The sequence below is a fragment of the Heloderma suspectum genome, chromosome 3 (genome assembly GCF_057233095.1).
Source record: "Heloderma suspectum isolate Gila_16-S chromosome 3, 16-S_ref, whole genome shotgun sequence".
In the NCBI taxonomy this organism is placed as follows: Eukaryota; Metazoa; Chordata; class Lepidosauria; order Squamata; family Helodermatidae; genus Heloderma; species Heloderma suspectum.
Window position 1 is genome coordinate 200,693,867 of NC_139460.1, and position 14,886 is coordinate 200,708,752.

The 14,886-nt window shown below is 44.2% G+C and overlaps 1 protein-coding gene across 1 annotated transcript in view; it reads left to right on the forward strand.

The window, feature by feature from the left end:
* The first annotated feature begins 253 nt into the window (after positions 1-253).
* The window catches only part of CDHR1 (cadherin related family member 1), a 90,170-nt gene continuing 75,537 nt past the window's right edge, over positions 254-14,886 (forward strand). The window contains exons 1-4 of the mRNA XM_084841866.1: positions 254-334; positions 1,113-1,208; positions 13,334-13,479; positions 14,488-14,538. Of these exons, the coding sequence (XP_084697992.1) occupies positions 274-334; positions 1,113-1,208; positions 13,334-13,479; positions 14,488-14,538 (354 nt within the window). The 5' untranslated portion in view covers positions 254-273. The remainder of the gene's footprint in view (positions 335-1,112; positions 1,209-13,333; positions 13,480-14,487; positions 14,539-14,886) is intronic.

Genomic DNA, 14,886 nt, shown 5'->3' on the forward strand with positions numbered 1-14,886 from the left:
CAGAGAGTGATGCTGGTTGCTGCAAAGTCTGTCTCGGAAATGAGTCCCCCAGCTCCTTGCAAAGTAATTGGTCTAATTAGGTGGAAGGAAGGAGCGCCTTTAAATTCCTCAGAAATTAAGTCGTGTGTCATCCACTTAACATCTTAACATCTGTTCCTGCCTCTCATGTAGCTTCCCACTGCACAGGTCCGAACGACGCTTATTGCTGGAGCTTTGGGGCCATATTCCACCCACTCACCCAACTAAGAAGAGACTGACCTTCACTTTGGTGAGATGAAGCAAGCATGGCACTTCCCCCCATCTTTATTTCTCAATTTGATATATGTTTGTCTGGGTAAGTACAGCAAACCCCTCAGCTGCTTCAGGAAGATTGAGACAGCAGCCTGTGTTGAAGCTTTGTAGTAATCCTCGTAATGTGGCCTTGCACCTGTTTCTCAAGAACTGTGCAAATATTGCCTCCCCCCCCCCCGCCGCCTGCTTTTCTCCCCTCCCTCTGGTTGCATATTTGTAGGTTCAAATGGGCTGTGTGTGGCTTTTTAAAAAATTCTTGATCTGTGATTAGAATGATAACTAATTTTATTTTATTTTTATTTTCTTTGACCTTTGCTGTTCTCTTGCAGCAAGTAAGTAATGATTTCCTCACAGCTTCTTGGTAGGCATCCCTGAAAATAAGCACTGTTTAGAATATTGTTTAGATTATTAGGGATTGCCTGGAGGTCAGAGATGTTCATCAAAACATACTGTGGTTGTGTACAGTCAGGGGACATTTTGTGAAGGTTAATTCAACAGGCAGAATACTTTGGAACCTAGAGTGGGTTCCTACCTAATTGCTTTCCTGTGCTTTATCTATGTGTATATATAATATTATGTTAACTCATTCATAGCCATTTGTATAGTTAATTGCAACATAGTACAGGATCTCTTTAACATACCCATAAACTTTCTGAAAAGGTAGATGAGATGCATTAGCATAATTGGATATGTTATGAACTGCAATTATTCCTATGGAGATGGATCTTTGCTTTGTACTCAGAAGCAGGGTAGGCAATTAATCTGGCTGCGATTTACAGAAGGCTTTTCTTCTGGTTTCTGGTTTCTTTTTTGGTTTGCAGCTCAAGCAAATTATGCTCCCTATTTCTTTGACAATGGAGCCAGCAGCACTAATGGGAACATGGCTCTCCTCAGCCTTTCTGAAGACACCGCTGTGGGTCAGTATTACAATATAGTGCATGCTTGTTTATTTATTTTAAAAGATGCTGACATTTGCTGCTATTTTTGTATTATAGGGATGGGTGAACATGCAATGTTCAAGTTTGCTGAGGTCCTCCGAATTCTTCCTCAGAGCTCGTTTCACCTCATTTGCATTCCTGAACGCGAGCATTATTTTTTCTGATGGTGAAAAATGTGCATTTTTAAAATTGCACAATTTTTCCCAATAGGCTAAAACATGAAAATGCAAATGGGGAGGGGGTGGTTGCCAAATGCACACATGTTCAAAATGAACACCTGTGCAAATGTGCATTTTTGGAAATGTGCCTAGGTGCAAGTGCACACTTCTGAACGCAAACACAACTTCAGGATAATTGTGAACGTTCCCTGAGAATTGCGTTCCTGCTCATATTCACAGTTGGGGTTGTGAATGGGACATGTTTGCATAATGGGGTTGTGTTCTCCAAATGTCATCTTGGCTCTGAATTCGATGCAGGGTTGTTGTTTTTAATAAACTAAATTTAATTAAATTGATTGTTTGTGTAATAATTATTTGTGGGAGGTGTAGCTGTGCTCAGCAAATGGTGCCACCCATCCAATTCAATGGGACCTGGCTAGATGTGCATTGCAATCAGTAAGCATCCTGTTGTGTGTTTGCATCTTCATTGGTTCTGCATGCATAAGCTTGTGTCTGGATCTTCCCTGCCAAAATGGGTCATCTATCTATCTATCTATCTATCTATCTATCTATCTATCTATCATCTGTCTGTCTGTCTGTCTGTCTGTCTGTCTTTTTATCCATGTATCTATCTGTCTGTCCTATCTCACACATATCACACACACAGCATGTACTATAGAGCAGGGATATCAAACTTAATTGGGTTGAAGGGTGAAACTCCCAGATGTCCAGAGGTCATACCTAGGATGGGAGAGAAATTTGTTCACATTTTAATGGAAACTTAACTAATGTCACACTTTCAAACCACTATGTGAACCTAAACTCAGTTATCCTTTGAAATTTGCACTTTTCCAAATGTTGCAATGGAGTTCTCCAATAAAAAAAATGTGAACAAAAATGCATATTTTAGCGAAAATAGTGTTCAAGTATGAATTATATATAGAAAACTGCTTGCAAAAAATGTGTATATTAGGCAAAAATGGATCTATTAAGAGAAATGAAAACAAAAATACCTATACCAAATAAGGAACTGAGAACTAGAAACTGTTCTAGAAATTGTTTTGGGCAGGCAGGATGTGTGTGGAAGGATAGGACATTGGGACTGAATGGCGAGGGAAATTTTTACAAATTAACCACAGATTCTCTGTAAAACTGGCAATGTTTGGTAAACAAAAACAGTTGGGTGTGGCTAGGGTTGGACAAATCTGTTCATTTTGATTTCTTATTTTTCCAGTCTAATTTGGGTCATCTTGAACTTTGAGGATTTAAAAAAAACTTTTAAAAGATCCTCAACAGTATTCTGTTTGAGGTGATAATAGGAAATTCAAAAGCTCTATCTGTGGTAGTGTTTGAAGTATGGTAGCTCATTCACACATGCAAGCCAGCTGGACAAAATGTGGCAGCTGGTTCAGATGTAAAGGCCTTCAAACTAGAGCTGAGCCAAAACATCCCCCCCACACACACACACTAACACAGCAGCTTTGTTCCTGGGCTATGAAGTGCAACTCCCCTTTCATTGATGCTTGAAAGGGGGGTACAGAAATGGGCCAAATGTTCACCCATTCCATGGGATCAGGGAGCACATCTCTGCATTGCTTAGGTAACTGAACAACTCCCCTCTTAGTCTCTTCCTGCACTATGCTGTGCCACTGTAGCACAGTACAAAAAACTAGGGAGAGTTTCCTGGCTGCGAGTGGAACACAAAGTCGATCATCCCATGCCAACTCGCAACTGAAGTGAGCACAATGTGTATTCCCAATTATTGTCTACATACCATCATCACTGGGAACACACAGTGTGCTCATTTCAATTGCAGGGTAGGTTGGGACAATCAAGGATCACATAGTGAGCAAGATGGTGTCACATTGTTACTGAGTGGCTACATACCATCATTACTGAGAAACAAACATTGCACTCACTTCAGTAGGGGGTGGGTTGGATGTAGGGATGGCGGAGAATTCCGCCACGGACTCCAATGAGGTCGGATTCTAAAGAATCTGGCCCCCCAGAGTCTGTGGTAGAACGGAGCACCCACTTCCACCTCCCCCCAGAATCCGTCTGGGTCGGATCCGTCTCAGTGTCGATCCTGCGGAGCTGACCGCCTGCTCCACATCTCTGCCGAATGTCGATACGGCCGGCAGCCATTGCCGTGCTGTGTCGCTGTAAGTAAGTCTCCGGATGCAAATGGCATAGCAGGCACCATTTGCATCCCTGTTCAGCCAATAGGCTATGCAAATATTTGTGTAGCCTATCACGTCAAAAAACAGGGACACAAATGGTGTAGTGGACACCATTTGCAGCTGTAAAGCTGGTAGATTAATCTAAATGCAGCCGTAAATGGCTGCATTTAGGCTAATCTACCAGCTTTACAGCCGCAAATGGCGCCCACTACACCATTTGCATCCAGAGACTGACTTACAGCGATACGGCACGGCAATGGCTGCTGGCCATATCCACATTCGGCAGTGATGCAGAGCAGGCGGCCAGCTCCGCAGGATCAACACGGAGTGGAGCCGGCCTGGACGTGGAATGACAAGTAGGGAATCCGCACATCCCTAATTGGATGATAGTCCTTGTGTAGCCAATCACCCTATGAAGATTGGCTACATAATAGTGTGACACCATCTTGCTCACTATGTGATCCTTGATCGGCTAGGATCATGCAGTGAGAGAGAGAATACAAAACGTTGCAGGGGGAGCAGCGAGGTGGATCATCATGGTTGTGAACAGCCACAGGAAAAGTGAAAAAAGTTATAATGGCGGCTTGGGGGTATTTTGTACCCCACAATACCCTTCTAGTTTGCCCCATACTTTTTGTGGGTAGTACATGGATCCATGCTAAACTCTGTCTTAGCAGAGACCTGCTGCATCTGATGATGTAGATGAGTACTTTAGCACATTGCCTTCTACAGTTGGGACCATTACTGGTTGTAATTCTGCTGTAGCTAGGGATGTCGGAGAAATCTGCAACAGAACCAAATGAGTTTGGATTTTTATGAATCTGACCCATGGATTCTGCAGCGGACTGGCTTTTCCTGTCAGTAGGATTCCACAGACTTGCAGACTGTTCTTCTAACCTTCCGGAATTTTGCGCAAATTTTGTCATAGAAAAATATGTAACATTAAAAAAAAACAGCCAAAAATGCACAGTTCCCCCATAGGCTAAAGCATGAATATGTGCATTTGGGGGGGATTTTCACATTTTGTGAGAATTTGCACATTTTTGCACATGTGAATTTGTGCACATTTGCATTTGCACAAATTCAGAAACTAAAAAAAACCCAAATCTGTCAATGGGCAGACGATGAAATGAAATGCGCCTGACAATGTGCGAAACACAGATGGAATGGATTTTACACAATTCCTACACCCGTTACTGCAGCAAAATATGCTTTCTTTTCAACACTACCAGTTTATACATCTCTTAAAAGCAGTGTTTGAGAAAGAGTAATAAATGAATGTTATATTTTATGGGGGAAGGGCTAGTAACATAATATCGCTATATTAGGGGGAGATTTACTCTTAGAATGTTGACTCTTAAACACAGTAATTCCCCAGTGCTTGATTCCTGAAGATAGTTATTGGGTTTTATTTCCTTTGGGATTAACACTAGACATACATTTCACTTTTATACCTTATATATATTTTCACTCAGTCAGCTCCTGGAGCAAATAGCAGGCACCATTCTTGCAACTGTGGGATTGCCCAGTTAATGTTGGTTCCTGGCATCCTGCACTCTCCTTTGCCATTATAAGCCTGGCCAAAATGGTCCCCCCAAATTTTTTTTGAGAGGGAGTGAAATTTGGAGGTACAAAATACCAGTGAAAGGAGCACTGCTTGCCCCAGCAAACAGTGGCTGATGGCCACAATACCCCCTCCCCCATACACAATATTCCCTCACAACATAACAATACATTATGATGTATCTATTTACTTATTTTATGTACAATACTTATTCTGCCTTTCTGCCTGACAACTGGCCCCCAAGGCAGCTGACAATAAATTGAGAATAAAAACCTTATGATACATCATAGGATTCTTTAAAAGGCTCTTGGGGCAGAGGGAAGATGGTGGAAAATGTCCACTGTCCAGGCCTTAGACGTAGCAATGCTCTGCAGGGGAATTGTGGGAAGAAAATTTCAGACTACGCCAAAATAAACACTGCTCCTGCTTCTGTCAGTAGGAAGAAGCGCAGCCACCACTACCACCGGATCAAAATACAGGTGGTGGCAAGAAAAATATGAAAGGGGAAAAGACTTTCAGCCCACTTTAGCCCCCCCCAAAGTGCCCCAAACTTTGGCCCAAACTTCTTATTGGTGGACCTTTGGACCAGCCCTACTTTTCAGGACTCAGGGATGCTCATTTGGTTTTACAGGCACTGTGGCGATGCTTCTGTGATTGCCCCTATGCCTATCAGCTGTAGAGCAGGCTGTGTCAGAGAATCCTATTGATTCTTTGGGGATGATACCACCACTGCTTGTATGAGAGTGGAGACCTATGCTGCAAAAGATCTTCTGCTCTGAAGGGCAGGGCTGACATCAAAGGTAGGCATAGTTGGACATCTGCCGAGGGCCCACAGACCAGCAGGGACCCACTAACAAAAGCCCCCTGGACTTTGTCCTCCTCCTCACCATTGCAACCTGCTTGCTCACCTGCCTCTCGCTCTGGCCCAGTGGTGGCAAGAAGGAGCAGCAGCAGATGCCGCTGCCTCCTTGCTCTCTGCCTATCTGCCTGTCAAGCAAGCAAGTGGGAGCAATGATGAGAAAGAGGAAGAGGAGCAATAGCAGTGAGAAAGTAGACATGCTGAGGGAGGGGCATCTTCCTCAAGGGCCCTCCAGAACCCAGAACCGGCACTGCTGAATAGCATAGAGTGGTGGATAGATCCAAGTGGGTAGATTACTTTTTCAAGGCACACTTCAGTCCCCTCACAACACCTGCAAATCACTGCTTTATCGTAGGCTCATCACAGGCTGGGAATCACCGTTTTAATCTCACTGGAAAATGCAGAGGACAGTGTATATAGACGGTATGTATTTTCTAAAAGCTCTCTGTGAACCGCCCAGAGAGCTTTGGTTATTGGGTGGTATAGAAATGGAATGAGAGAGAGAGAGAGAGAGAGAGAGAGAGAACGAACTGTGGTGAAACTGACACATGCCTGCAACTCCATACGCCCAAGAATTGTTGTGGTGACTCTGTAGTGAAGGAAAGGCAGCCTGTGCAGGCCTAGAAGACTTTTCTACTTTAGCCAACCAGCATATATTGACACCTCTCCTGAGCCTTTGGGACAGAATGGACTAACGTTTAAATTTGAATAAGTGTGTGCTGGGGATTAACACTTTTCATTAAAGCAAACTACATGCTAGTTAATAAGTAGGATTGCCTATGTGCTCCCCCCCCCCTCATTTTCTCTGCCTTCAACAGCTGCATAGTGTAGAGAGCTGGTGTGGTGGAATGACTATCAGTCTGAGCTAGATGTGGCATGGGAGGTCCAGGAACAGGAGGCACTGCTGTGGGGGTTTTAAATGTTAATAGCGGTCCTTGCTGTGTGCTGTCTTCCCAATTGAAATTGTCCACCCTAAAGCTGCTATTTGCCCTGGAATCACATCTAATTTGGCCCTTAAGCAAACACTCACACTTAGCCTTAGACCCCTGCACCCCCCCACCCCATTTGCAATATGGTTATAATAATGCTGGCCTGTTTTGCAGGTTTGTTGTAAGGCTTGTGACTAGATAATGTATGTGAAGTTCTTTGATTTATAAATCAGGAAGTCCCTGGGTTCAAATCTTGCCTCTGCCATAAATTTGTTAGCAGGGCCGGCCCTACCCTTAGGCAGTGAAATGCCGTCACCTCAGGCGGTAGATGCTGGGTGGTGTGGAGGGGCCAAGGTGGCAACCTTCTGTCCATTCCCCTCAGCTGCAGGTCAGAGCTGCATGTGCTAAACAGCCTGCCCTGCACCCCCTAAGTTAGCCTGCTGCTCTTATGTGCAGTGGAGGATTCTGTCCCATTAGTAGTGACAAAGTAAGACCCAACTGCCAGTCCAGTCAGTTTTTATAGATGGAATTGGGCTGGGGGGGGGGGGTGCCATCTTGTCCTTCACCTTGGGCAGAAAACTGTCTCAAGTGGCCCTGTTATTTATTTATTTATTTATTTACAATATTTATATGCCGCTCCACATCAAAAGATTTTGGAGTGGTGAACATAGCCTTAGGGTATATAGCCAAACTAGGTATATGAATTATATAGCCTTAGCTATATAGCCAAACTAGGTATATGAATTATATATCCTTAGGTATATAGCCAAACTAGATGTAGCATGGGACATCCATGAACTGGTGCTCCTGTGGGTTTTAAAAATGTTAATAGCAGTCACAGCAGATGGGGGGGGGGAGTTCTTGCCCTGTGCTGTTTTCCCCCCTCTGAAATGCCCCCTTTGAAGCTGCTATTTGCCCCTGGAATCACATATAATTTGGTCCTTAAGCAAGTCATACCCTCTAAACTGCAGACCCTTCATCTGCAATATTATAATAATGCTAGCCTACTTTGCAGGGTTGTTGTACGACAATGCATGTGAAATGCTTTCCGCACTCTAAAATAAGAATGGGAGATCTCCCCTCGCCGCATCCAGTTTGGTTCTCTCCTCAATTCTCAGCCCAAAACACAGGCAAATGGCTCTTTGAGCTTCCTTCTTTTCATGTCTATATGAACTCCAGGAAAGGCTTCATCAGAAATCTCTCCTCATGGACCTTGGCTCTTCCTCACTCCACTTTGCCTGTGGCTTGGCTCACACACAGGACTGAACAACTGAAATGCATAGTATTGGGATCTATCGGGCCAAACCGGGAGTCCCTGGGGCCAGCTTGAGCCCCCTATCCCTAATGTACTGCTTGGTTACCTTTCCCACCTGCCCCCAGTTTCTATCCTTTTCTTATGCATTTCCCCACAAAGCTTTACTGCTCCCAATGTAACTCTGAGACATTGAATGTGTAGGTGGATTGATGCCAGGGTTAAGTCTCAGCACAATTACACACTCGCTCATGGACCAGGGTTGGGGTGAGTGAATGTCAGAATGTCACAGCAGACAAAAATCACAGAATTTTGTCTGCTGTGTTTGCTTTTGTCTGCATTTGCTTGTGCCCATAAAGATAAGACTTTATTTTAATTCACTTCTCTTTTCAGCAAGAGGAGGCAGAAATGCCAAGGATAGATTTTTAATTGGTGTTAATTCTGTGCTAGGAAGTGTTCCCAGGGTGTTAATGATATGGAGAGTTTGTGCTGAGAAGGGTGTAAAAATTATCAGCCAGACATCGGAGCCCGATCTGGAAAAGAAGCCATAAAGCCTTCCAGTTTTAATGCTCTGTTAGCATTCTGACATTCACACAACCAGTGAAGTTGATATTCAGGATATCTGTTTGGCAGAAAGTAGGCAGGAAAGATCAGTAGATGCCATTGTTGCATGACTAGATTATGCCCTTGCTGTCCAAAAGGCCAGGAGGATTAATATTTCATGTTGTTCTTGCCCATTAGTCTCACTGCGTTGCTAAGAGAGTCCCTTGAATGTGATGATGGTAAGATCTTTCTTTTTCCATGGAAGACTTGTATGGAATTTGCAAATAAACTGCTGGAGTCTATATTATAGATATAATGACTTCCTAAGAAGGAGTTAAACAAATTAACTAGAGGCAGATTTGATTCCTAATCAGTCATATAGGGCACCTCTACACCAGCCTAAAAACCTGCATTTAAAATGGGGCTTTTTGCTTCTGTTTTAAATACAGGATCACAACCACTCCCTTTTTCACATGCTTTCTTTTCCCCCACCCCCTTCCCCCTCCTTCTCCCCGTATCTGAGTCTTCCATTATCTTTCATTGATCTCGCTCCTCTTCTTGCCGCTTTTCCTCTTTTCACGGAGGAAACTGAAGCGGAACACAAGGGGGTAATTTGATAGCTCATTATCTGCAATCTATTTTAAAATGGAACAAAGGGCATTCAGTGCAGGAGACTCCTTGAATGATCACAGTATCATGTAAAGAGCCCACAAACTTTTGTGAAGGAGCAATCTCAATCGCAGGATAAAAGCTCAGTGTGAAGGAACCCACCATGTATCCACATTCTTTCTTGATTGCCCCCCTAAAAGCTGGGACTGGGACTCACCAGTGTAACTGTCATAGGAAATCCTGCAAGCTCCTGGGAACTGTAGAGGGTACTGAGAATAATCAGTTCGAGAGCCTTAGTTCCACTCACAGCTACAGTTCCCACAGTTCTATGGGGGTAGGGAATGACTAATAAACCAGTTTAAGGCTTCACCAATCTTATGCACGTACTTGGGAGTACATGTTATTGAAGAGAGACTTACTTCCAAGTACACACTAATAGGATTGGGCTGTAAATGTGGTAGATATATTCCTTACACACACACACACACACACACACACACACCCTGTTGTATATTTCCAGGGACAGCAAAAGAGTTTGTCTGAACCTGGCTTGCATTTGAACCCAGGGGGTTCGGACGAGTCCAACCAGATGCGAGCCTTCCAACCTCTGAACTTTTTTTCTTCAGTGCTTAAAATCTGAGTGTTCGGGAAGGGAAATTCTACAGTGTTTTCCTTCCCCTCTAAAAGCCCAACCCCTGCTGAGAACCATGGGGGGGGGCTTCCTCCACCCCCAATTTTGCCCCTGAACTGGTTTTTCCTGCCTGGAGAAAGGAAACAGATGCTGGGGGGTGAAATCAGGAGAGGAGTCACAGCTGACCCCCCCCCATGAATTATCCGTTGGGGAATGGCTCCCCTGCCCCATTTTGCCTGTTTTCCCACCACCACTATAGGAATTATTGTCTGCATTAGTTCCTATGGATGAAGGAAACAGATGCTGTGGTGGCGAAATCCTGGGGGTAGTCTAAAAGCCACACCCCTTGGATAACCCCCAGGATTTGACTTTTGGCATCCACCCCTCCCCCCCCCCCATTTTTCTTCTGCAGCATTCTTCTCCACCCCCATAGCAAAAAATGGTCCCATTATTTCCTTTGGCAGCAGGGAAAGGGGCTCCTCGGGTAAGTGGGTTAGCTCAAAACAATTGCTCAGGTTCTTCCAATTTCTTCCCCAGAAGAGCCTGGGGTAAAGTCCAAGTTAATATGAGGAGAGCATTTGGAAGCTCATCCATCTCTATAGATTTCCCCTGATCTGAGTCTGGCTCAGTGTCTGGGCTTGTATAGTGCTCTGGATGCGTTCCCCTGGATGGGTCACTTCCCAAATTCTTCCCAAACTGGCATATTAGCTGTAAGTCTGAGAAAGAGGAAGCACTTTACACTTCCCTTCTCAGTGTTTTTTTGTCCTCAATTGGATAACAACGCTCGCATCTTTTTTTTCTACAGTATCTGGAACACATTTTCCAGCTGCTGTCTTCCATGTACAGCAAAGAGAACAAGAATCTCCTTTACATGGGGGAAGCTCTGTTTTAAGTATACATAGTGGTCTGGTCTACACATACAACAAAATGAGGTGGTAGAGTAGACCATACCACTTCAGACTGCAGGTGAGGGGTGCCATTTTCTTTTTTTAATGCTCACACGTATATAAAAAAAAATTTACAAATTAAAAAACAGACTTTACACCAGAGAGAAAGGTTCCAGCCCAGGCTCCTCCCTATTGTGCTAGTTTGTTACTCACAGGATTTTATTTTATTTTTATGAAGAGCATACAAATGTGATCCCTAACCTGTATACTGACATGAGACAGTCCATTCTACCGCCTGAGGACTCAGCCTCATTACTGCCTCTTTCTTCTGGCTGTGTAGATCAGGCCAATGAGATTATGAATCAGGTGGTTTTGGACCAACCAAAAGCATTTTGACTAGGGATAGACAAACCAGCCCATTTCTGGTCCATGTCAATTTTGTCCAATTTCCATGTCAATTTTTGTCCGTTCCTTCTAATTTCCGTAACAGTCTGTCAATTTTTTTAAAAAATGCACTTAAACTTACATTGATTTTCATATGCATCTCTCCCTACTATACACATTTTGAATGCAGCATTCCGCCTAATAACCATATTTTAATGCAATTTTTGAGCTGAGAATTGCATTGTGCAATCTGAAGGTTAACTGTGTTCTGATCCTCATATTAGTCCAGGAAGAACTTGGCCTAGTCAGCTGAAAACTGTGGACCAAACAAATTTTTCCCGCATCCCTACCAATTCAAATGGACCAAAATGTATTTTCTTTATTATTTATTAATAATATTTATTAAGGCTGCGCAGAGACCCCCCAATCCGACTTGGAAGCTGCTTTGCAGCTTCAGAGGCGGGCCCAATTCGGCTCAAGCTGATTCAGTGGGGCCCTGACCCGACTCGGCCCCGAACCCGAAGCAGGATTCGGATGCTGAACCCCGCTTCGGATCCCCCCTTCCCCCCCAACCCCCCAGCTCCTTACCTTGCCGCTGCCTTCTCCTCCTCTGATGCCTCCTCCTCCTCCACCATCACCTTCTCCGCCGCCGCCGCCTTCTCCTCGCCACTGCCGTCTCTGCTGCCACCACCACCACCACTGCCAGGTCCTGAGGCCTGGACCCGTATTGAGTCTTATTGCAGGGAGTCACCATTTTTAAAATGGCACCCTCCTGGAAGTTCCTGAAAGTTGCCATTTTTAAAATGGCAATTCCCTGAAATAAGAGTCAGCGCGTGTCCAGGCCTCAGGACCTGGCAGCAGTGGTGGCGATGATGGTGGTGGTGGTGGCGGAGGAGAAGGCAGTGGTGATGGAGGTGGCAGCGGAGGTGGAGGCAGTGGAGGCGGCGGCAGAGGTGGCAGCAGAGCAGGTGGGCGGCTCAGGTAAGGACCTGGAGGAGCCAGCGCAGCTGGGCCAGGGGTGCCAAACCTCTGAAGTGCACTGAGTGCTTCAGAGAGCTCCCGACCTGCTCCGGGTCACTTCGTGCCCCCTCTGCTTCACCTTGGAAGTGGCTCAAAGTGACCCAAAGCAGCCCGCTTTGACTCAGGGTTTGTGCCTTGGGCCAAAGCGGTACACAGCCCTAATATACCACCTTCCCACAAACGTCACCAAGGTAGTGTTTGTCACCCAAGTGTCACCAAAAAGCCTGTTGTCATGTTAGCTCAGTGACATAGGAGCCAGCTCCCCCATGATTACTTCCCACCCTACTCCAGTAATTCAAAAATGTCCTGGACCAGCCCTATTGAAACCCAGCACATTTTAGGAAAGTACAGTGATGATGGGTACTCATCATCATTGTACATGGGGGTCAGAGGGGAGCGATGTGGTGGATCCACTGCCACATACAAAGCCTTGCTAGCTTGCACTGACCAATGTAGAAGGGGTGGGATGGCTTTGCTAGGGTTTTCAGCCTGACAAATCTTTTATTTTTAATTCTTTCCCCTCCCCTCACTGAAAGCTTCGGTGGCTTGGATAAGGCCCCTCTTGGGGAATAGAGTGGCTTTTGATCCTCTAGAGCCAAAGCTGGTTCTTCCCCTAACCCCAGAACACCCTGTTCAGGGTCCTCAGGTTGCTACCACTGGCAGGAACTCCACCAGCCAGCTCCATCCTGGAGCTCTTCACAGGCACAGTGGGGGCCTCCCCAGCAGCGAAGCCCTCCCCTGCCTGCGGAAGCTAGCCAAGAGGCCCCTCTGCCAAATCCTAACCCACTCCAGCAGGCAACATCATCAGCCTAGGGTTGCTCTCTTAATTATCTGACTGCTACCTTCATACAAATATAGTGCCTATACTTACATTACCTACAATATGCTGATTTACAAATGAAGAATATAGTATTGCAAATTAATGGAGGCTTCCTCACAAATGATTCAGTAGTAAGGAGGCTCACTTGTTTTTAAAAAACGAATTGATATTAATATAACAACATCATATCAACTCTTAACATAACTCTATGACAAGGGAAATCTTCCAGAAATTTCTATGAGAAGGTGTCCACATTTCTCTCTTTCAGGCACACATGTATACACACTAAATGGAACTGATCCAGAAGGAGATCCGGTAACCTACGGCATGGCCTTTGAAGCTGGGTCAAGAAACTACTTTGCTATTGATGAGAATTACGGAAATGTTACACTGATTGAGGAGCTTGACCGAGAGGTACGGTGCAATAAAGTAGAACCTGTTTGTACCACAAGGTCCAATTTAAAAATTGCCTTCATGTGGAAGCTGTCTGTGGCCACCTACTGCTCATTGAGGTAGTAACTCCCTGTTTGGGCTGCACCACTCAAAACTTCAAGGGGATTCTCACATGACTGAATGTTACTCTCTCTATATATATATTCCTCTACATAGAAAACTAGGGAGAGGTCTGAGTTAGAACCATTCTCCTTGTGCAGGAATTATTATTATTGCCTTGTATGGAGGAACAGTCAATCATGTGATTTCCCCCAAGCTGTAGACTCGGTACAGCCCATGCATGGGTTTTATTGTCTCCCTCAGGCCATCTCTGTCAGTCATAAGATTACCGGTTATACTGACAATCCATGTAGTGGACAAAATGAGTTCATGGCAGTACATCCAGTATAAGAAGATTGTTTGTAGGTATGATAAACAGCTGTATCTTTTACCAATTGCTTTAGTTTTAGTTTATTTTTTGTGCAATTTGATTGATTGGTTTATTGCAAGCTGCCTAATATTTATAGAGAATAGTTGGGATTTAACACTCCACATAAATAAGGATACTAAAGTAAAATATTAGTAACCATAACCATGCCCATAAACATAAAACAATACAGAAACAGATGTTCTGAACAGTCCATGTACAGTCCTGTGCATGTGTATTCAGAAGTGACTACTGAATTCAAAGAGCTTTACCTCCAGGTAAGTGTGCACAGGCTGCAGTCCTATACACATGTACCTGAGAGTAAGCCCCATTGAACTCAAAAGGGCTTATTTTTGAGTAGACATCCATAGGATTGTGCTATTAATCTGTTTCCTGGAAAAGTGTTCTTCTGACAGAATTATCTGATTTTTTTTTAGCCACCTAAACTATATTCAATATAAAGCAAGCAAAAGTTTCAGAATGCACTATTTGTATGTTTTTTAAAAAGGTGAGCCTTAGGTTTCAACAGCCCAGCTACAACTAGTTCTTTTACTTTTTTTTAGAGAGAAGATGAGATTGAAGTTGTCATCAGCATTTCAGATGGCTTAAGCACCGTAAGTATTTCAACAGAAAAGACGCATTATGGTTTTCTACACAAGCCGTTTATCATGTGCTCCTCATTCCCTACTCACAGTTGTGTATGGGTTCTTTAGACATCATGACCTTCCAGTTTGGCTTCTGTGTCTAACAAGCACTTTCAGTGAGTTTTTTTAGAACAGGAAAAATGCAGCATTTAATTCTGAAAGCAAAAGAAACCACTTTTTTCACTTGTGTACTTGTGCTATTCCGCTCTACCACAGTGCCACCTAGAGGTTATGAAGCAGAAAAGCAGGAAACACTCTTCATGTAGTGCTCAGATCTCAATTCTGAGACAAAACCAAAAGTAGATACAGCAGATTAAC